Source organism: Sinocyclocheilus grahami, unplaced genomic scaffold, assembly GCF_001515645.1.
Source record: "Sinocyclocheilus grahami isolate Dianchi unplaced genomic scaffold, SAMN03320097.WGS_v1.1 scaffold119.1, whole genome shotgun sequence".
Taxonomy (NCBI): Eukaryota; Metazoa; Chordata; class Actinopteri; order Cypriniformes; family Cyprinidae; genus Sinocyclocheilus; species Sinocyclocheilus grahami.
The window spans coordinates 1,342,261-1,364,081 of record NW_015505298.1 but is presented as its reverse complement, the minus strand read 5'-3'; the positions used below and the strand labels follow the sequence as shown (position 1 = coordinate 1,364,081).

General features: G+C 35.9%; 1 protein-coding gene across 3 annotated transcripts in view; it reads right to left on the bottom strand.

Annotated features, from left to right (window-relative positions):
• The window catches only part of LOC107589734 (glycerophosphodiester phosphodiesterase domain-containing protein 5-like), a 59,897-nt gene that overhangs the window by 1,660 nt on the left and 36,416 nt on the right, over nt 1–21,821 (bottom strand). Inside the window, exons 3-15 of one of the 3 annotated variants that reach the window (XM_016278248.1) lie at nt 20,254–20,347; nt 19,967–20,026; nt 19,600–19,698; nt 18,790–18,883; nt 16,907–17,052; nt 15,321–15,403; nt 13,893–14,043; nt 12,631–12,852; nt 9,159–9,316; nt 8,819–8,966; nt 8,348–8,430; nt 3,697–3,711; nt 1,697–1,809 (exon numbers count right to left, since the gene is read on the bottom strand). In XM_016278248.1, the coding sequence (XP_016133734.1) occupies nt 1,697–1,809; nt 3,697–3,711; nt 8,348–8,430; nt 8,819–8,966; nt 9,159–9,316; nt 12,631–12,852; nt 13,893–14,043; nt 15,321–15,403; nt 16,907–17,052; nt 18,790–18,883; nt 19,600–19,698; nt 19,967–20,026; nt 20,254–20,347 (1,466 nt within the window). Of the gene's footprint in view, nt 1–1,696; nt 1,810–3,696; nt 3,712–8,347; nt 8,431–8,818; nt 8,967–9,158; nt 9,317–12,630; nt 12,853–13,892; nt 14,044–15,320; nt 15,404–16,906; nt 17,053–18,789; nt 18,884–19,599; nt 19,699–19,966; nt 20,027–20,253; nt 20,348–21,821 lie in introns of those variants that run through there. The other 2 variants (XM_016278249.1, XM_016278250.1) reach the window with 2 other exon arrangements.

Sequence of the window (21,821 nt, the reverse complement as noted above, 5' to 3'; positions counted from 1 at the left end):
ATTTTAATCCAAAAACACATTGCATGCAACCCTTGTAGAGTCAACTGGACATTAATCATGAAACAACAACTGACAGAGGGATCTTGTGTCGCTCTGAAGAAGGATTATTATTTTGTGATAATGAATGTTGGCTGTACATTATTCTACTTATTACACAGCTACTTATCAAATAAACACATCACCTGTTGTTCACCAGTGGACCCTCTGCAGTGAATGGGTGTCATCAGAATGAGAGTTAATAAAAGCACCACAATAATCCACACAACTTCAGTCCATCAATTAACGTCTTGTGAAGTGAAAAGCTGCATGTCTGTAAAACAAAAATCAAACAAGACCTCTATGGAATAAGACGAAAAGATGTAATGCAAATTACGCTTAACACCCACAACGTTTACAAGACCTCCACTATGACAACCGCAAACCAAGGATCTTCAATCATACTTGAGATACAACGGCTCTGTTCCAAACCCTAGTGAGCTGCCTACCTCGACAGCATTTTATTAGGCATCACAGGTGTGATTCTGATGTGAAATAGTTATCATCACCCTCATACTCACCATACGCAGGGCACAGTTACCCTGGCCATTGATGCTACAGCCCTGCATGAGCTACCATTCAAGCTGTGGGATGTCAGCAGAGTATGGATTGATGGATGAATGGATGCAGGAAGAGACGGGATGGTGGCAGACAGTGACAGACAGGAGGGAGAGGGAGAGATGGAATGGGATGAAGGGATGAAGTGACACAGATTCAAACCCAGGAGGTGGACAGCTACTGTGGCTGACCTTAGAGACAGGGCAAAAACACACACAGAGGCATGCAAACACTGTTGGGACACATGCACACACAATTTTAATCCAAAAACACATTGCATGCAACCCTTGTAGAGTCAACTGGACATTAATCATGAAACAACAACTGACAGAGGGATCTTGTGTCGCTCTGAAGAAGGATTATTATTTTGTGATAATGAATGTTGGCTGTACATTATTCTACTTATTACACAGCTACTTATCAAATAAACACATCACCTGTTGTTCACCAGTGGACCCTCTGCAGTGAATGGGTGTCATCAGAATGAGAGTTAATAAAAGCACCACAATAATCCACACAACTTCAGTCCATCAATTAACGTCTTGTGAAGTGAAAAGCTGCATGTCTGTAAAACAAAAATCAAACAAGTCCTCCATCCATAATATTGCTTCTTTCAGTTCACAATTGATGGACTAGAGTCGTGTTTCTGACGGCACCCGTTCACTGCAGAGGAAGAGACGGGATCCATTGGTGGGCAAGTGATGTAATGCTACATTTCTCAGAATCTGTTCCGATGAAGAAACAAACTCATCTACAACGTCATTGGCCTGAGGCTGAGTACATTTCCAGCACATTTTCATTTCTCGATAAACTATTCTTTTAAAATGAATACGGAAGTCCTTCAGTTTTGAGGCACTAATTGCACTAATGAGATTTTCTACCTTCTTGGTATGAAAAGGGAGACATTGTGGAGTAATATATGAGACATGAAAATTATTTTGCCATGGACAAGCATGAAATATGTAGTTTAGTGATTATTATACAAATATTTGATTGACCAATCAGAATCAAGTATTTCAAAGCGCAGTGTAATAAGCTTACATATAGCACTTCAACATGCGGTATAAGAAACGCCAAAAGGATGTGGTTTGGTGGCTCTTACCAGAGAAGATGAGCTTCTCCTTCATGATGTTGACATCTCTGCTGGCTCTCCTGACGGCTGCACTCAGCATGATCTGCTCTGGGTTGTAGCTATGCATCCCGCTCATTCTCCACCTGTGATTACGTGCAGGTGCACACACAATCACAGACCGACCTCAGTGACCATACTCAAACAGAGTTTACATTGATGCTGCTGACTCTCCTGATTAAATCTATGCATTTTTAACTCATGAAGCTCATAGGAATTCATTCATGTAATTGGTAGATATATACAGTGTATTTACACTACCTTTCAAAAGTAGTGTAAATTAATGCTTTAAATTGATCAAAAGTGATGGTAAAGACAACTATTATATTACAGAAGATTTATATTTCAAATGAATCTGTTCTTTTGAACCTTCTATTTATCAAATAATCCTGAAAAAAATTATTACAGTTTCAACAAAAAATATTTAGGTACTGTTTTCAACACTGATAATAAGAAATGTTTCTTGAGCAGCAAATCAGCATATTAGAATGATTTCTGAAGAAACATGTGACACTGAAGACTGGAGTAATGGCTGCTGAAAATTAAACTTGGCCATCACAGGAATGAATTATGTTTTAATATTAAATATATTTATATTCAAATAGAAAAACAGTTTTAAACTGTAACAATATTTCACAATATTATTATTTTTACTGTATTTTTGATCAAATAAAGAGACATCTTTCAAAAAGAAAAATTACTAACCCCAAACTTTTGAAAGGTATTGTGTGAATAATATTCTAAACTCTTAAGATTTTAGATTTATGTATGAACTAAAAACAAAGCTGTTAATCTAAAGTTATAGTGACCATCTGTTCAAATTACAATGTATGGGCTTTATTGTGATATATACAGTGTATTTACACTACCTTTCAAAAGTAGTGTAAATTAATGCTTTAAATTGATCAAAAGTGATGGTAAAGACAACTATTATATTACAGAAGATTTATATTTCAAATGAATCTGTTCTTTTGAACCTTCTATTTATCAAATAATCCTGAAAAAAATTATTAGTTTCAACAAAAAATATTTAGGTACTGTACTGCAAATCAGCATATTAGAATGATTTCTGAAGAAACATGTGACACTGAAGACTGGAGTAATGGCTGCTGAAAATTAAACTTGGCCATCACAGGAATGAATTATGTTTTAATATTAAATATATTTATATTCAAATAGAAAAACAGTTTTAAACTGTAACAATATTTCACAATATTATTATTTTTACTGTATTTTTGATCAAATAAAGAGACATCTTTCAAAAAGAAAAATTACTAACCCCAAACTTTTGAAAGGTATTGTGTGAATAATATTCTAAACTCTTAAGATTTTAGATTTATGTATGAACTAAAAACAAAGCTGTTAATCTAAAGTTATAGTGACCATCTGTTCAAATTACAATGTATGGGCTTTATTGTTTATTTAATTAATTAATCTTTTAATCTGACACCATCTGTCAAAACTGACATTTTGGGGTGTTTTTTGGTCCAAAACAAAAGCATTTGAATTAAACTGGATAACTTGTAGGAATATAGATAACCTTAACCTTAAAAGCAAGTGTAAATTATTTTCGTGGGAAAAAAAGCACTCTTCTGCAACAGTAGAAAATTATTCTCTGACTGAAACAAAAACCAGCTAAATAATCTGTAACTGTCAGTCATGTGATTGTCACCCCCTAGTGGATAAATACGGAATGACATAGTAAAACCCTCAAGTATACTGTACTTCCTTAATCCAAGTCATTCCATGTACCTCAATTAAATATTAATTATATGTTAAATGATAAGCAGTGATATTAAAATGTAATCATGTGGGCTGTGGTTTAGTGAGAAGAATTAGTAATAGCATTGACAAAATACATGTAGAATGAAAGATACAGGCAGACAGATTGAAACAGGTTTATACAGAGAAAAAAGGGCAAGAAAGGGGAGTTATTAACTGGCAGCATGGGCCAACAGCGCTGACCCAATTACCTGATCACGTGATAGCTGAGAGATGCCAGAATGCAGCAGAGAAGAGGAGCATGCACATCAGGCAGAGAGCAAGAAGAAGAGGAGGAGAGGTGGAAGAAAGGGTACAAGAGCAAAAGAAAGGGAGAGAATTAAGAGGTCAGTTCAGAAAAGCAGATGCAAATGTCACTATGGCAAGCGCAGCATAGGTAAAGGATCTAGAGCCCTACATAACATTGAGTTTTCAATTCACATATTTACCAGCCATGTTGATTTCCAACATTAAAGGGGTCATATGATGCGATTTCCATTTTTCCTTTCTCTTTGGAGTGTTACAAGCTCTTGGTGCATAAAGAAGATCTGTAAAGTTGCAAAGACTAAAGTCTCAAATCCAAAGAGATATTCTTTATAAAAGTTAAGAGTCAACCACGCCTACCTAAAACGGCTCGTTCTAACACGCCCCCACATGTCTATGTCACGATGTGGGAAGATTTGCATAACGCCACCCAAATGTTCACACAAAGAAAGGCAGTGTAACTTTTATTCACGGCTATTATTGTTGCCGTGTCGTGAAGGTGCTGTGTGTTTCGTTGTGAAAGCGAAACTACTTTGTTTGGCCTTCCAAAAGAGGACGATATCTGCTTCATCATGCCTGGAGCTGATCCGTGCTGGTCGCTGAGGGAATACATCAACTTCGTGCTGTGGATCGCTGGATCGGCTTTCACCGTGGACGAAGAGGAGTCCAGTCCGGGGTTGTCACATGTGGTTGCCGCAAGCCCACCGGATGCCTCTTTCGTCGAATCCGCCGGCCGTTCCTCACTCTAGCCCGCCAGCCTCCTCTCACTCAAGCCCGCCGGCCATTCCTCACTCTAGCCCGCCGTGTGTGACGCTTGTGAAAGTGAAACTACTTTGTTTGGTCTTCCAAAAGAGGACACGATTAGAAATCAGTGGTTAAGTTGTATTTGCAACACTTTTCTAGAACAGTTCAACCCAAATATCCAGATGTGTGCAACATTTTATGGAGGACTGTTTCCTGATCCTGGTAGAGTAGATTACAATGCCAGCTGTTCTGACTCACAGACTGTAAGTACGTTTTCATATTTAAAGGATTTGCCACTGATGATTCAAACGCGAGCTTTGAGCAGTGTAGAGTAGCGCATTTCTCCGATCACAAATGCAGACATGGCTTTATGTTTATGCGGCACGGCGTGATGCAACGCGTAAAAAGACAGTATAAGTCGTTATAATCCGTAATTATGTCCCCACTGGATGCAACAAATGCCTCGTTTATAATGAGTTTTAATGTTTTTGTCTTGTCGTTCCGGCCGGATACAGCATCAACAGTATGTGAGGGGCGTAACATTTCTGTCACACGCTTGAGGTATTCGGCCAATCACAACGCACTGGACAGCTTGCCAATCACAGCACACCTCGCTTTTCAAACCAATGAGCTTTGTAAAAATCTCCGCGTTTCAGAAAGGTGGGGCATAGAGGAGAAACAATAATGTACAATATGTGGAATATAGTGTTTTTTTTGTACCTTAAACCGCATAAACACATTTCATTACATCAAATAACGTTCTTTTTAGCAGCATCATATGACCCCTTTAAACAATATAATGCAAAACATCATCAATGCAAACACATTTTCTTCTTATCCTTCCTTACTTCTCTCTCTGGAGGTAATCATTTTTCAGGATGCATTAATATTTGTTTTGTAAAGGTCAAACAATGTGAATTCCCAATAGGAAGCTGTATTTGATTACATTTGATGAAACTACAATACACTATTTGATTGTGTGAAACAATCCAAGCTGATTTTTTGTTTACTAGAATATTTTAGAAGTGACTTTAAACAATCTTTAGCTTTCATTACTACAACATTCAGTCATATTTTCTTTCAGACCAAACCTGTACTGTACTGAATTTAAGCAGTATAAAAAAAATTAAGTTTTTATGTTCACACAGAACATAAAATTATTAAAATAATTAAAATGTTAAAATAAAACATTTCTTTAGTAGCAAAAACTAAATATTTGCATACAGGATTCTCTTTCCATAAACATTAATACTTTTTTTTTATTTGCTAATACTTTATTGCTCATAATGTATATGAGATTTAAATGATTTTTTAAGAGATTAAAGTTTCATTAAAGAAATGTAGTACATGTATTGGAAAGTTGGAAAGAAGGACTTTGAAAGTTTTATTGTTACCTAAAACTTAATCTTAAACTTCTAAAAATAAAAAAGTATAAAAAAAAAGATTAAAATATTTTTCATTAATTGGAATAAAATAAAATAAAAAAATATCAGATTAACGAAGCATAAACCAAAATTAGAAATGTTGTCTTGGCAATTAACTTTAATAAATAATGAATTAAGTTAAATAAGTTGAAGTACTAAAATTACTATATCTAAAACTGAATAAAAATAAAGCTAAATAAAATATATATTTAATAAATATATATAAAAATTACAAAAGCATGTCAAGTCAAGCTTTCTTAAGATCCCTTGTGGGCAATTTGGATGCAGCGAAACAGACATACAACAGACACATACGATACATTCTTTAAAAAACATGAATACATAAAAATATCAATCAAAAATAAATTTCCCTATAAATTTCCTTTAGAACTGTTTAACAACCGAATTGCACAGGAGACAAACGAATATTTATATTGGTTACTTTTCATCTTTTGTAGTCTATAGCGAGAACCCGAAGGGAGCATAGGATACAAGAAATGGTCACTGACCAGAGCACAGATCGTGACTCAAAACATTTCTGTTGTCAGGCTTCTTTGTTCTTTACCTATGATTTAATGTATTTTAATGTTTTTAGATTTCCAAATCAACAGCTAATGGAAAATGACAGCGCAATGACGGCTCAATGTAAGACTTATAGAACAATTCCATCAATGTCTATCCATCAAATCTATTTAGAATTATCTTAATTTTCTTAAGCAATATAGGCATCCCTGTCCTCTTTTACATAATACCTCTGTATTCACATCAAAACACAATCTATTATCAATAGTTGTTCCACACATTCCACCTTCTCACCCTTAATAAAGGTAGCCTGGGAAGAATGTGTTTCTGTTCTAAAGTCAATAATCATATCTTTTGTCTAAGATACATTCAGCTGCAAACAAGCATCACACCATTTCACAAAATCGTCAACTACTTGACCATGACATGTTTAATTATTTCCCAGAAGACTCATGATAACTGTATCGTCGGCAAACATTAAAAATACCTATTGTTGTGTTTACTTATACAATCATTTGTATATAAAGTATATAATAAAGGAGACAAAACACAGCCTTGAGGAGTTCCTGTAGATGTTATCAAGGGGGTTGAAAAACTACCATTTACACTCTCACTCTTGGAGTTCTGTCAGTTAAATTAAAATCAAGACCAAAATTAGTAATTTACTTATCTGCTAAGATATGAGGTTGTAAAGAATTAAAAGCAGATGAAAAATCTAAAACAAAAGCTTAACGTGTATTTTGGCCTCTTCCGTGTGCTTTAATACCAAATTTAACAGAGTTGCTGTTGCATCTTTGACACCTCGCTTTGTTCTATAAGCCAACTGAAGAGGGTCTAAAAGATTTTTGGTTTTAGCCAACAATTGTTCTTTTACTAATTTCTCAAAATATTTCATTATAAGGGATGTTAGTGCTATTGGCCTAAGGTCATTAAGTGTTCCAGCATTTGTAGTTTTCGGCACAGGCATTACAGTAGCCTGTTTCCACAATTTAGGAACTCTCCGGAGAACAAATTACCTCTGAAAAATATTACAGAACTGGGGCCAATTGCTCAGGACAAACCTTAATTAAACGCCTTCCCAAGTTATCTGACCCAGGGCTTTTTGTCCTATTACGACCCTTAAAAACCTTAATTACAGCTGATTCATCAAAGAAATTATTATAGGCACCACTGCAACTCATTTTAAATTTCATTACAGGACCTAAAAACGTAGATAAAACCTATTTAATTCCTCAGCCAACTGGCTGCTAGTCACACCCAGGTAACTGAATTCTCTTAGTCTCACACCCTTTAAATCCAGTTGTGACCGTCATCCCCTTCCAAACTGACCCCAGATTATTCCTACTCAACTCTTTCTCCAGGTTTATTTTATAATTATTAACTTTAACTTAATAATTAACTTTGCTTCGTCACTTCCATTTTAATCTCTTTCGGCAATTCCAGTCTTTTTGCCAAACCACCCTCATAAAATGCTCTACATCTTTCATTCATAAGTGCTTTCAGGGATTTCGTGAACCACGGCTTATTGTTTGGAAACATTTTATCCTGCTATTTCCAAGCAGGAGTCATAAAAAACATCCCAATCTGTACATTCCAGACATCCTTGCAGAGATGCAGTAGACTCCTCAGATTACACTCTACTCTTAGTCTCTGGTCTTTCTCTTTTTAAACCAGTTTTATACACAGGGACAAGCAGGACAGCACTTAACATAATCACTTAGACTTAAATCAAACTAAACAAAACGAAAAATGAAATCATATAAAAATAAAATCTGATTCAACATATTAATAAACACTAGAACAGCACGTAAATAATCCCAAAATAACACTGAACTAGATCTCAGGTCTTACTTTGAATAAAACATTATCCCTATAATCTACACAGCATACCAAACAAGAGGACACTTACTTCTGGAATATAAATATTCCCAGAACTACAGCAAAGGAGATGAGATCAGTAGAGATCCATATCAAGCAGTACTCATCTGGACTCTAGAAAAAAGACACGAACGCTAATGAGGCAAACACACCACTAGGTGGTGCAAGAGAATAGATATTACAGCCATTGCTAGATCTTTTTTTTTTACCATTAATTATAAAATCTAAAACATGCTCATTAATACTATATTAAATTGGTTAATATTATCAATATTTATTATATACAAATGTCATTAACTATCTCAATCATGTATTTGCCCCTTAACATATTTATCAGATTTGTGTTACATTCTAGAATTTTTTTTTTAAATAAAGGCAGTATGCTTTTCATTTTGAATAAAGGCCAGAGCAGCAGATGTTGACCAATTACATATCTTGGAAAAGAGTGATGGCTTTGTGCCATTGCTTAATGAATAAGCTATAAGCAGATGATGCTTCGTACCATGAGCCAGAGCGGATAGTGCACCTTCCTCAGCACCTGCGGGGCCTCGGAGGAGACGGATGGCACTCCACTGCACCACAGCAGGGAATACAGCCATGGCTTGTTCACAGAATGCAGAGTCAGACTGATGTTGTTTTCATTATACAGCCTATTAAAATAAACGCACAGAGATACTGTATATGAATTTCAGTTTTTGGCTAAAAAATTACAGGTTTTTGCATTTCCATTTCATTACACTAGTGCCACAGACACTGCAGCTTTTGTTCCAAAACGGTCCTTTATGGTGTTATGTAGAAGTTTTAAGTGAGACCAGGTGTCTGTAAATAGGGCAGTGTCCTACCGGATGTCCTGCGCAGAGGCCTGGTTGTAGCGCAGAAGGACCCTGCTGATGCCTTTATGATGGAGTGTGTCGAGAGGTAGCTTCTGCACAGATGTCTGCTGTAAACCTGGAGCCGCTTTCCTCACCATCTCCCTGTTACTGTCCACTGTCCACATCACCTACACATAACACACACAAAACTGAATTTAAATGTGTGTTTAAATATATAAATATATATTAAATTTTTATGGCAAAAAATAAAGGCAAAATTATATTAGTTTGTAATGTAAATCAATGAGATATTTATAACAGTATAGCAGACTAATGCATATAAATATCAGTTGTCACTTTGTATCTCCCAATAATAAGTATTAGTAAGACAATATGCAAATATGATGTGATCAATTTTTCCTGCATGACAGTAAAGTTAAATGCTTGGTTTTATGATGAAAGCTTTGCAGTTTCTGTTGTTGATGGCAAAACATATAATGCAATGCAATACAATGATAACTGAGAGATCATAATCACAAATAAATGTTCCCTGAAAGCCTGATGTATCATATTTGATCCTCAAATTATAACATGATTTTTCTATGGATAATCGAGTAAAGCCAAGTTGCTTAAGTCCAGTAAGTGTTCATGTTGAAATACTATTAACACTATTAGCAGTTATTTTTATAAAAAACTTATTCCTACATTTACTTTATAAAAACAGCACAGTACAAAGGGTTTTTCAGCAAAGTTTTGATCATGTTGATCATTTAGAGGCCTTAGAAATGCGAATATAAAATATAATACAGTAGGATTTATAGGGTTAACGTTACAACCATAATGCAATTAAAGGGACAGTTCACCCAAAAATGAAAATTCTGTCATTAATTACTTACCCTCATGTTGTTCCAAACCCGTAAGACCTTCGTTCATCTTCGAGAACACAAATTAAGATATTTTTGATGAAATGTGAGAGCTCTCAGACCCTGCATAGACAGCAATGCAACTGTAATGTACCCAGGTCCAGAAACGTAGTAAAGACATCGGTAAAACAGTCCATGTGACATCAGTGGCACAACTTCAGTTTTGCGAATCTACGAGAATACTTTTTGAGAGCAAAGAAAACAAATAAAAAAATTTTCAACAATTCTTCTCCCCCAAGTTACGTCTTCCACCATTTTAGAGAGTATCACAATGCATACGCACGCTGGTTTTATGATGAAAGCTTTGCAGTTTCTGTTGTTGATGGCAAAACATATAATGCAATGCAATACAATGATAACTGAGAGATCATAATCACAAATAAATGTTCCCTGAAAGCCTGATGTATCATATTTGATCCTCAAATTATAACATGATTTTTCTATGGATAATCGAGTAAAGCCAAGTTGCTTAAGTCCAGTAAGTGTTCATGTTGAAATACTATTAACACTATTAGCAGTTATTTTTATAAAAACTTATTCCTACATTTACTTTATAAAAACAGCACAGTACAAAGGGTTTTTCAGCAAAGTTTTGATCATGTTGATCATTTAGAGGCCTTAGAAATGCGAATATAAAATATAATACAGTAGGATTTATAGGGTTAACGTTACAACCATAATGCAATTAAAGGGACAGTTCACCCATGCAATTGCAGCTGTGTGCGGAATTATCTTCCTTGCGTGGGTTGTGCGGCAGCATGACTCCAGCACAGATTCATTTAATGTTTTGAGGAGTATGTGTGGCAGTCAGTCACCGCACCGGTGTGGATATTGTACTTTGCACTCACAGATTCTAGCCTACGTCTTGGAATATATGACTCAAATAAGCATTTTCACCGGATATTGTCATCTGAACAAGTAAGTAACACGTCTGCCACGTTTGTTCTGACCAACTGATGAAAAAAGCATTACAATAAATCGCACTACCAATGGTGATTTAATCTAAATTAGCTCATATCACATCAAACCTTGCAAATTATTATTGTTATACTTTATTCTCAAAATGTTAATGTTAACAACATCAGCATTGCGTGACTATGAGTATAGTGTGTATAAGGGTACAAAATCTTACCAGTCTTAAAAGGAAAGAGACTCATACATGGTTTTATACAATTCCCCAAGGGATTGATTATCTTTGGATAAATGTTTTAAAGATTCAAAGTATTTTTTACATTCATTTTTTTAAGCAATTTAAAGAGGGTTTTGCGGCAACCACATGTGACTCTGCTTCGTCCACGGTGAAAGCCAAACTGGCGATCGACAGCGCGAAGTTGATGTATTTCCTCAGCGACCAGCACAGATCAGCTCTAGGCATGACGAAGCGGATATCGTCCTCTTTTGGAAGGCCAAACAAAGTAGTTTCGCTTTCACAACGAAGTACACAGCGCCTTCAGGACATGGCTGCAGCGTCAACAATACTACAGTGAGAATAAAAGTTATGCCTTCTTTCTTTGCGTGAATATTTGGGCGGCGTTATGCAAATCTTCCCACATAGTGAGGTAGATATATGGGGGCGTGTTAGAACGAGCCGTTTTAGGTAGGTGTGGCTGACTCTGAACTTTTATAAAGAATATCTCTTTGGATTTGAGACTTTAGTCTTTGCAACTTTACAGATCTTCGTTATGCACCAAGAGCTTGTAACACTCCAAAGAGAAAGGAAAAATTGAAATCGCATCATATGACCCCTTTAAGAAATTATTTTAACCCAAAAAGCAAATTATGCTCCCTTCGAACTGGTTGTCTTTAAAATACAAATCTTGTGTAATCGAAAGGCTATCTGTAATCAGAAGCACATTTAAAACTGGAATATAATTTAATTTCATTCACATGTGTTTCATAAACACAATCCTTTCTGGATTACAATCCGCCATCAAAATTATACATTTAATTATTCCAGCTGCTGTGAGAAAAGGCTATAAACGATCCGCCTGCTGCAGGATCCTCACATGTGATAGCCTAGTAGCCGGGACAACTTCTTTATGTTTACAGACGTGACGTAATGACGCAGTGCCGGGCTCGAATTTTCCGCGAAAACCTACCCGTACCACTCAAATTAAAAAACATTATTATAAGCTGACCGTTGTGAATCGAGCTAAAGTAAGGCGACAGTTTTGAACACTGGCTGGTTATGTACTTGCTCAAATATTGATTTCGGATCATTTTTAACCAAAAAAATAAATTATGTTATTTTTGTTTTCTTTGCGCTCAAAAAGTATTCTCGTAGCTTCGCATTAGCCCCACATTTCATAAAATTTTTAATTTGTGTTCCGAAGATGAACGAAGGTCTTACCTGTTTGGAACGACATGAGGGTGAATAATTAATGACAGAATTTTCATTCTGGGGTGAACTAACCCTTTAATATTAGTCACAGCTAGGGGGAGCTACTACACAACCACATAAAACAGGAACAGCTTTGAATCCTGAATCATATCCTGAACACATCTATTCAACCACTGACCAAGGTTAATGAGATTTCTAGTAGCACATCAACCATGAGCATCACACCCTCAAGACTAACCTGCCACTGTGGTATTCCTGCCCTCAGAACAGTGTCCAGGGTGAGATTGACCCAGTCATGGTGGTGGGGGTGATTGGGCGGCGGTCTGCGCAGAGTGAATAGAGCCGAGCTCTTGGACCTAGCCGCTAGTTTCAGCATCTGCTCCAAGCTGCACACTGTCTGGTTCCCCACTGACCAGCGCTCGGACATTGACATGTACTGCACTGTCCAGAAGGGATCATCCTGCATTCAGTAAAAAGAGTTATATGCTGATATATGTACTTATACAGTCCTAATGTAAAAGATCACACTTTTAAAGTCAGAAGAAAACAAGGAAATTTAGTAAAAATTTTGAATTGATGACTTGTTAGATCTAAAAGGGGCATATCACATTAGTATTGAAGTCCACTTATACCTGGAGCAAAAGGTTTCTTGCACATAAAAAAATATATAATTTAGTTTTATGGAACCTTTACATTTAATCAAATACACTGTTTTTCTCACTGTACCTTTAAGATTTCTATATGTTAATGTGCTGACATCATAACTGTGACTTGTTCTAAGTGACCTGTTTTGCAACATCATTTCCATAAATGATCAAGAGAGGAAGCTTTACGTGAATATTAAAGCGCATTTACTCACACTGGGGAAAAATGGCATAGAAATAATATTCATTCAGAAATTGCTAGTAAATTTCACAATTAATTACAAAGAAACAGCAAGTACCACATTAATTTAAACAAGAAAATTTGAAGTAGAAAGACTGAAATAGTATTTTCTTGTTAAACTGAAATATTATTTTCTTGTTAAACATACTCTAATAATCTTTATCTATTTAATTCATTTTAGTGTAGCAAATTGAACTCATATCAAATCAGAAAAATCTTTTTTGTGTACATCCTTTAAATACAAAATCACTCTTCAGTGTTACCATAAATAAATTCAAATTACTTACACCATTACATACTATTTCAGCTGTACTGTAGACATTCACTCTTAAAAATAAAGGTGCTTTAAAAGGTTCTTCAAGCGATGCCATAGAAGAACCATTTTTGGTTCCACAAAGAACCATTCAGTAAAAGGTTCTTTAAAGAACCATCTCTTTCTTACCTTTTTGTAATCTGAAGAACCTTCTTTCACCACAAAGAACCTTTTGTGAAACAGAAAGGTTCTTCAGATGTTAAAGGTTCTTTATGGAACCATTTAGACAAAAAGGTTCTTCTATGGCATCGCGAAGCACCTTTATTTTTAAGAGTGTTGTTCAGAGCCAAAATGGCCCATACCTTTAGAAACCACTGGCCAGCGTTCAATGAGCTCAAATCAGTCCAGTTGAAGAGTGAAGCATCATCATACTGTCTCTCTGGGAACACTCTCCTCACGTTTGTGGTTCTCCTCAACGTCCGGTCTCTCATGAGGAATGGCACACCATCTAGACTACAGCAGAAGCCAGTGTTACACAGCAGTGTATGTGATTAGACAGCACTTAGATTACGACTGAGAAAACGCTTCCATTAGAGCTCAACCTGCCAGCGCTGCTGGGTAATATTCAATGATAAGAGACAGAGAATAAAAGTGAGGAGCTGACTTACGCTGTGATTGACAGAAAAACATCTGAATACACATACTGAATAGTGGGAATGTTGTGCAATAGAAGTAGTATTATTGCAACTCATTATTTATTTAGCAGATGCTTTTAACAACTTAAGCTAAATGCCTTGCAAGAGCTCAATGGTAGTACACTGTGAACTACCCGATCTAGGGATTGAACCTTTAGGTCATAAGCCAAGATACTTAACCTCTAAGCCACATTAACCTATTTCATTTTAAACCAGATGTTCCCAATCTTAGTAATATGTGGCTTGAAACAACCTATCACAATGCAGTGATGGCCCACAAGACTTCCTTTTCAATTTCAAATATTTGTTGTGTTTCTCACAATATATATTGTTCCAACTGACTCAACTGTTTGTTTTTTTTGGCAACACAATGGTCAAGGTGGATGACCCAAATTTAAACCATTTTATTGTTTAAATGATGCAATTTTATTTTCAACTAGGGATTTGTCTAAGGAATAATTACAGAAATTACTTGCCTTTTTAAATGAGGGACAATTTTTTTTTTATATTATATTGTACTATACTATATTTCAATAAATTACAATTATATTGCCCTAAATATATTTTAATATTTAACAATAACTCTAATAATTTTATTTTTATTTAAAACTTTATTAACTTTTTTTTTTTGTTTTACTGTAGATGAAATTATTTTCTTTGGTACTCAAAATTGTAGTTGTATACACAAATAAAATTAAGAAACAGTCTAAATGGACAAGAGATGATATCTCAATCTAAAAAGCCTGAGTGCTGACTGTCTTTAACCGAGATAAATTACAACCCAACAGATGGACAATTTCTGCACCATTATCTAAAGATGTGTATTATGCAGGCAGAGTAGATTATAGCTTAAGGGGGCTTCTTTATAAAGTCTTCCTGTCTATCCCAGAGTTCAATTACTATGCACTCACTGGGCTAAGAGACGTCACGCCAACCTCTCATTATAGCAGTCTCACACGGCCACACAAGGATTCACACTTTGAAATACACACTGTGTCCTTCTGCCTTTAGATACACACACATACACATGGCTTTGTATAACCTAATGATTTTCACCAAGCGGTGAAAAACCAGACAGAATGAATGTATGAATACCTGATGGTCACATCCGCCTCCAACCCACTAACATTTCTCTGCAAAGCTCTGTTGAACGACAGGAGAGAGTTCTCTGGAGCGAGCTGAACAAGAGAAAAAAAAGCAGATTGTATATCACAGATTGTAAATATAATAAAAGTATATTATATTTTATTTAATTACATAAAATATAACAAAAGAATTATATATATATATATATATATATATATATACACACATATACACACATACACATACATATATATAAAAAGATGGAAACGGAAGAGTAAAAAGTACTGCATAATTGAACCCTGTGGAGTTCAGAATGGAAAGATCTTTTTTAAACCAAAATGTGAGACTCTTCTCAACCTAGAGCTAAGCAGTAGCTAAACCTCTTCGTTGTTCTTTGGATATAAATCAATAACTCATCTCATGGAGGTTCACTGAGTGCTTGAGTGCCAGACACATGCACAATATACAGCTCCTCTGTGGTTCATGCTTATGCAAAGGCATGCAAGCAGCAACTTGAGATCATCTGCACACTGCGGGTCTAGATGTACTAGTGCATGTGACATCAATGCAAAATGAAGGATGCTTCTTTTGAAGCCCAAGAGAATGAGGAGAGGAATATATTCAAATCTGTATGCATGTGTCTTTGGAGAGCACTTATGGTTATGATTTTTTAATTCTGGCTTTTAAAGCCATGGTGGTTGATACTACAGCTATGATCTCCAACCAGCGCCTGCGGTGTTGTAAAGGATTGTGTTTTCAACCCAAGTTTGACTGTTTACAGCTGTAGTTAGGAGTGGCAGAGGACAATTACTGTAAGTTCTTCCAAAAAAGTTGTTCACTAATAGGCTAACTGAAATGTTACATAACACTACTGCTAGCAAGCCACCCTTAAGAATGATGAGATGTTATTATCAATTTTCTTTCTCAATAATTTTTCTGTAGCCCTATATAGAGGAGGACCAGCTTTTCCCAGAGGAAATAAGGTAAATTTGTTTCACAGGCGAATTACAGACCAAATAAACATCATTTTTTTCTCACACAAACCCCACAAAATTAGAGAAAATTACCTACTTTTTTTAACATACAACATCTGATAAAGCTAAATCCATTTTTGACTAAATAAATCTAAAATAATAATAATAAAGTATTATATTGATTTAGACTACAACTGTACAAAAACATTAGCATTTTTTTTTCTGTGTCACTATAAAACAGAAATGACATGCACACGTTAAAAGCGTATTTGCCATTTCAGAGCACAATACAGCAATGACACACGGGTGTATTGAAAACCCTTCATAACCACCAAACCTTGAACAACGCCTACACAGAGATTCTCAGCAGCTCTTTCCTGAGTTATATTTAGCTATGACAAGCCAGGGAAAAGAAATATGAGAAAGATAAATGGAGGGAGAGGAAGAAAAAGAGAGAAAGATAGTGAGGGATGGAAAGACAGAGGAAAGAGATAGAGGCACAGAGAGAGAGAGAGAAAGGACCAAACTGCCTCCAACAATCCTTGATGTAGCCTGAGCTTGATGTAGCATCTAGGGAAGACAGGAAGTGCACAGCACGATGTTGACAATTTGGCATCTCACCATTGGAGCTCCATGATGGCCGATGATGGTGGGTGCTGCTTTGAGACTCCCACGCTCCATAATACAGGGTGAGGTGATTGACAGCGGAATGAAGTAAAGCGTGAGGAGAACACTCAGGTAGACGAGGAGAACCATCAACTGAAACCCTAGAGAACCAACAACGTAGTTATCTGAAGTTACAACTCAGGCACAGCTTTAAAAAAATTGCTTTTTAAGGCATAAACTAAAATGGCTATAAAATAGCTTTTTTACATCAGTTTGAATGGTGATCACATGTGTTATGCCATCTTCGTTTGCAGAAGCTAAGTGTCTAAGTAACTTTTTTTTTTCAAGAGAAAATGCCTAAATGGACATTTTAGGTTAGAAACGTCTCGGTTACGTATGGTAACCCTCGTTCCCTGAAGGAGGGAACGGAGACGTCACCGTGCAAGTCCCTCAGTGCCTTGGCCTGGTGCACTTGCAATCACGCCATAGCGTGTAAGGCGGAGGCAGCTTCTCCACAGGTCGTGTAGGCATCGCTGGCCAGTCGAGTACCTACAGACCCGGGAGGGGAGGCACGGTTCTCCCTGCCGGTTGGAGGCGGTATTAGGACACAGCTGCATCGCAATCGACCGCTCCACCGGGGGGACCCTTGTAACCCCCTAGCTGCCCCACCATCGAGGGTGGTGAGGGAAGAGGATCCAGCAAATCAGTTTCCGGCAGTAAAAAGGTGCCGTCCACGACCTGTTGAGCTCCTCATGCACCTCCGGGAAGAAAGGCACCGAGGCGGGGCGCTGAGAACCAGCGCGGACCACCCCGAGAACCAATTCTCTGGTTTATTAAATTCCTGTTATTATTTAATACTTTTATGCAGCAAGGATGCATTAAATTGATCAAAAGGGACAGTAAAGACTTTTATAATGTTACAAAGATTTCAATTTCAAGTAATTGTTGTTCTTTTAAACTTTCAATTCATAAAAAAAATAATTTTTTATAAGAAATTATTATTATAACAAAATTAGCATCCTAGAATGATTTCTGAAGGGTCATGCGACACCTAAGACTGAAGTAACAGCTGCTAAAAATTCAACTTTGTGATTAAAGGAATAAATTACATTTTATTTTAAATTGTTTGACAATATTACTGCCTTTTCTGTATTTTTTTTATCAAATAAGTGCCGTCTTGGTGAGCATAAGAGACTTCTTTCGAAAATCTCCTCGACTCCAGTGTATGTCCCTGAGGAATGAAGAGAAAGTCTTCTGATTAACAAAACCAGTTAAGCCAGTTAAATCTGTGCTTATATGAATCAGATGAGCTTGGGTAAACTGAAATGAGGAATCAATAGCAGTATATTAATTTTCCCTCTAATGCTGTAACATGAAACACCAGCGCATTGAGCTAGTGGTGATAGTAATGTGCCTCTGTGTGACGACAGGAATGTATCAGGATAGAGGATTTCTCTGTGTATCCCTTTAATAATTAACATCTAGTTAATAATGATGACTAACTGAGAGACTGATCTTTAAGCGAGGAGCTGGATTCATCTTACTAGTTTTCTCTGCTCGTGCCACCTGTCCAGCCATCAGCCAGGCCAAAGCAGTTACTGCAGCCAAAGCACCGATGTGCAGGAAAGGACCAGTAGCCTGAATAAAAACAGAGTCATTCATTTGTTCTAAATACACAAACATACATAGAATAAGACAAATATCTAGACAGTGGAGAAATGAAACACAAAAGAAATGTATAGCCTTAAGGCATAATTTAAAAAGCACTATTTAAAATTTTGGAGTGAGTAAGATTTCTGAATGTTTTTTAAATATCTTTGCTCACCAAGGCTGCATTTGTTTGCTCAAAAAACTAACTGAGAGACTGATCTTTAAGCGAGGAGCTGGATTCATCTTACTAGTTTTCTCTGCTCGTGCCACCTGTCCAGCCATCAGCCAGGCCAAAGCAGTTACTGCAGCCAAAGCACCGATGTGCAGGAAAGGACCAGTAGCCTGAATAAAAACAGAGTCATTCATTTGTTCTAAATACACAAACATACATAGAATAAGACAAATATCTAGACAGTGGAGAAATGAAACACAAAAGAAATGTATAGCCTTAAGGCATAATTTAAAAAGCACTATTTAAAATTTTGGAGTGAGTAAGATTTCTGAATGTTTTTTAAATATCTTTGCTCACCAAGGCTGCATTTGTTGCATTTGCATTTGTACAGTAAAAATGGTAATATTATGACATATTATTAAAATTGCTGTTTTCTATTTTAACATCATTTAAAATATAATTCATTCATCTGAAGGCAAAGATGGCTATTCAGCAGCCATTATGCCAATATTCAGTGTCACATGAGCCTTTAGAAATCATTTTAATATGCTTTTTTTGGTGCTCAAGAAACATTTCAATGCTTCAAAACAGTTGTGCTGCTTAATATTCTTATGGAATAAAACATTTAAAGTATTTATTTTGAAATAGAAATATTTTGTAACAATGTAAAAGTCTTTACTGTCACTTTTGATCAATTTAATGTGCCCTTGCTGAAAAGAAGTCTAAATTTCATTGAGAAAAAAAAATCTTACTGACCACAAACTTTTGAACAGTCGTGTAACTACAAAAATGAATATTCTCCATGTCTGACTTTTGAAATCCCTGATATTTTCAGGTTATCCAGGACTGTGGGAACCCATAAAATCCGACATCTAAAAGAACGTACCTGAAGAGAAATCCAAACTACATCCCATTCCTCTCCCCACATCTGAGTGACCGATATCACACTAATTATTGTAGTGAGCAAAGCAGCTGTCACACCAATCTAGAGAGACAAACACCGACCACTTCCTTCAGTTTCACTTCATTTTATGCAATTTTACTTAATTTATTCAGCAAACTACACTGAAAATCCACAATGCTCCATTTCTGTTCATAAACAAACAGGAAATACTACTTAAACTCTGCCAATGTGGCCAGAAAGCCTCAGGGCATAACAAGGTGTTTGTGACACTGTGTCAAGGTTAATTTGGTTTGTCTCGCATAAACGGACAAAATTCTGGGAAAAAAGTATTTCAGAGGTTGACGGGTACCTTGTGGAGCCAGTGGAGGTTTAACTGCTGCCCGACAGCTGCATGGCACAGGGCTAAAATCTGGACCAAAAAAGGACAAATATAACATTCAGTGAAAAACTGGATGACAGCAACCGTTCAGATGAAGTGATAACTGGGGTATGGAGCTAAAACATCATAATAATGCTGAATGGTGACATGTACACACATGTCTGAAAGAGACAGTTAAAAGCACTGGTGGTTTTGGAGAGGTTTTAGTATGCAAATCCACAGCGCAGTATCACTGCTACAGAGCAGTTACAACTCACCATTAAAAATGCAATATAGGTGAAACCAGCTGCTGTAGCGGCCAATATGGGAACGGTTCCATCACTCCACTCCCCTGAACGGTTATATAAAAACCTGTGGGAGCACAATACCAGAAAAAAACGTTAGCAGTTGATTCTTCAGCATTAGAATTCTTGGTTGTCTTATGTTCTCCATAATGGTCAGACTGCATTAAGGCCTAATCAAATAACCAAGCCCCTGAAAAACAAACAGAAGCTACTAATCTTTACACTGGCTACACATTTCTCTTGCTCACTCTCATGAGAGCTCAGGATTATATAAGTATACTTTTACAAAAGAGGTGGATGACAGTGGCATCTGTTTTACAAAAAGCATCATCTGCCTAGTGTGTATCTTTGAAACAAAGGGAGATAAAACACATGAGACCATAGGGCACAGCAAGGACAGTATTAGCTTTCTTCAACATCCAAACTCAGCGGCTGTGATCAGAATTGAACACTGGCTTGCGTATTCCTGAATACTGTGCAGTAAATCCTGTATACTCCTTAATATTTTATTAAAATGGTGAGTGTTAAAGGTCATATTATCCCTCGATATGTTTCAAACAGTAGTATGCTATGTTTGTCACATGACATATTATTATTATTTATTTATTTATCTTTATTATGAATTTATTATTGTTTTTTTTTTCAGTCTGTACTCAGTGTCATATATATATATATATATATGTACAAATTCCTTGCTCATTCTGATTCTAAGAAATAAGATAGAAATTGAGTAGCATTCAATAAAGAACAACTATGTAATTGTGTAAAAAAAAGAAAAAAAGACAAATGTTACAGTAAAAAAAAAAAATCTTTACCAAATAATTTCCAAATTGATAAACAGTAATGGCTGAATAATAAGATTAGTAAAATCAGACCCAAAAAAGTTTTGGGTCAGTAAGATTTTTTATTTTTATTTAATTCCTATTCTTATTAAATTTTTTATAGAATTTTTTTAAAGTGGCAGTAAAGACATTTATAATGTTACAAAAACATTATTTTAAATTTTCTATTTTTGTTTCTAGTGAATAGAAACAAAAATATTAATTACCAACACAGTAATAAAATATATTTAAAAATTATTTTAAAATAAATAAAACAGAAAATAGTTATTTTAAACTGTACTAATATTTCACAGTATTACTATTTTTCTGTATTTTTTATCCTCTAAATGAGAATATTATCTCATCATTCAGCCTCAAAAAGCTTATTTTCAAAAGCCTTGTTTCATTCTGTCCTGCTGATCTGAGATGGCAGCACCACTCCACCACAAAGTACCAAAGTAAACTCACTTTTCCAACTATTGCCTGAGGGGAGAGTTGAATTTGTATTGTGTGTCTATCTATGACAGCGTATACAACTGTCTGAGCCTTGAACATTTCATTGCAACAATCATAGAGTTACGTCAGGCACAGAAACCCTTCTATGCAGAAAATAAAAGTAACAATTCCCTTTAAAACTATCCCAGAAAAGCTTTGCACGGCACATTTGTTTTAACACTGTAAAGACTCTTGCTAATTGGTTATGGTGGAGTGAAATGGCAT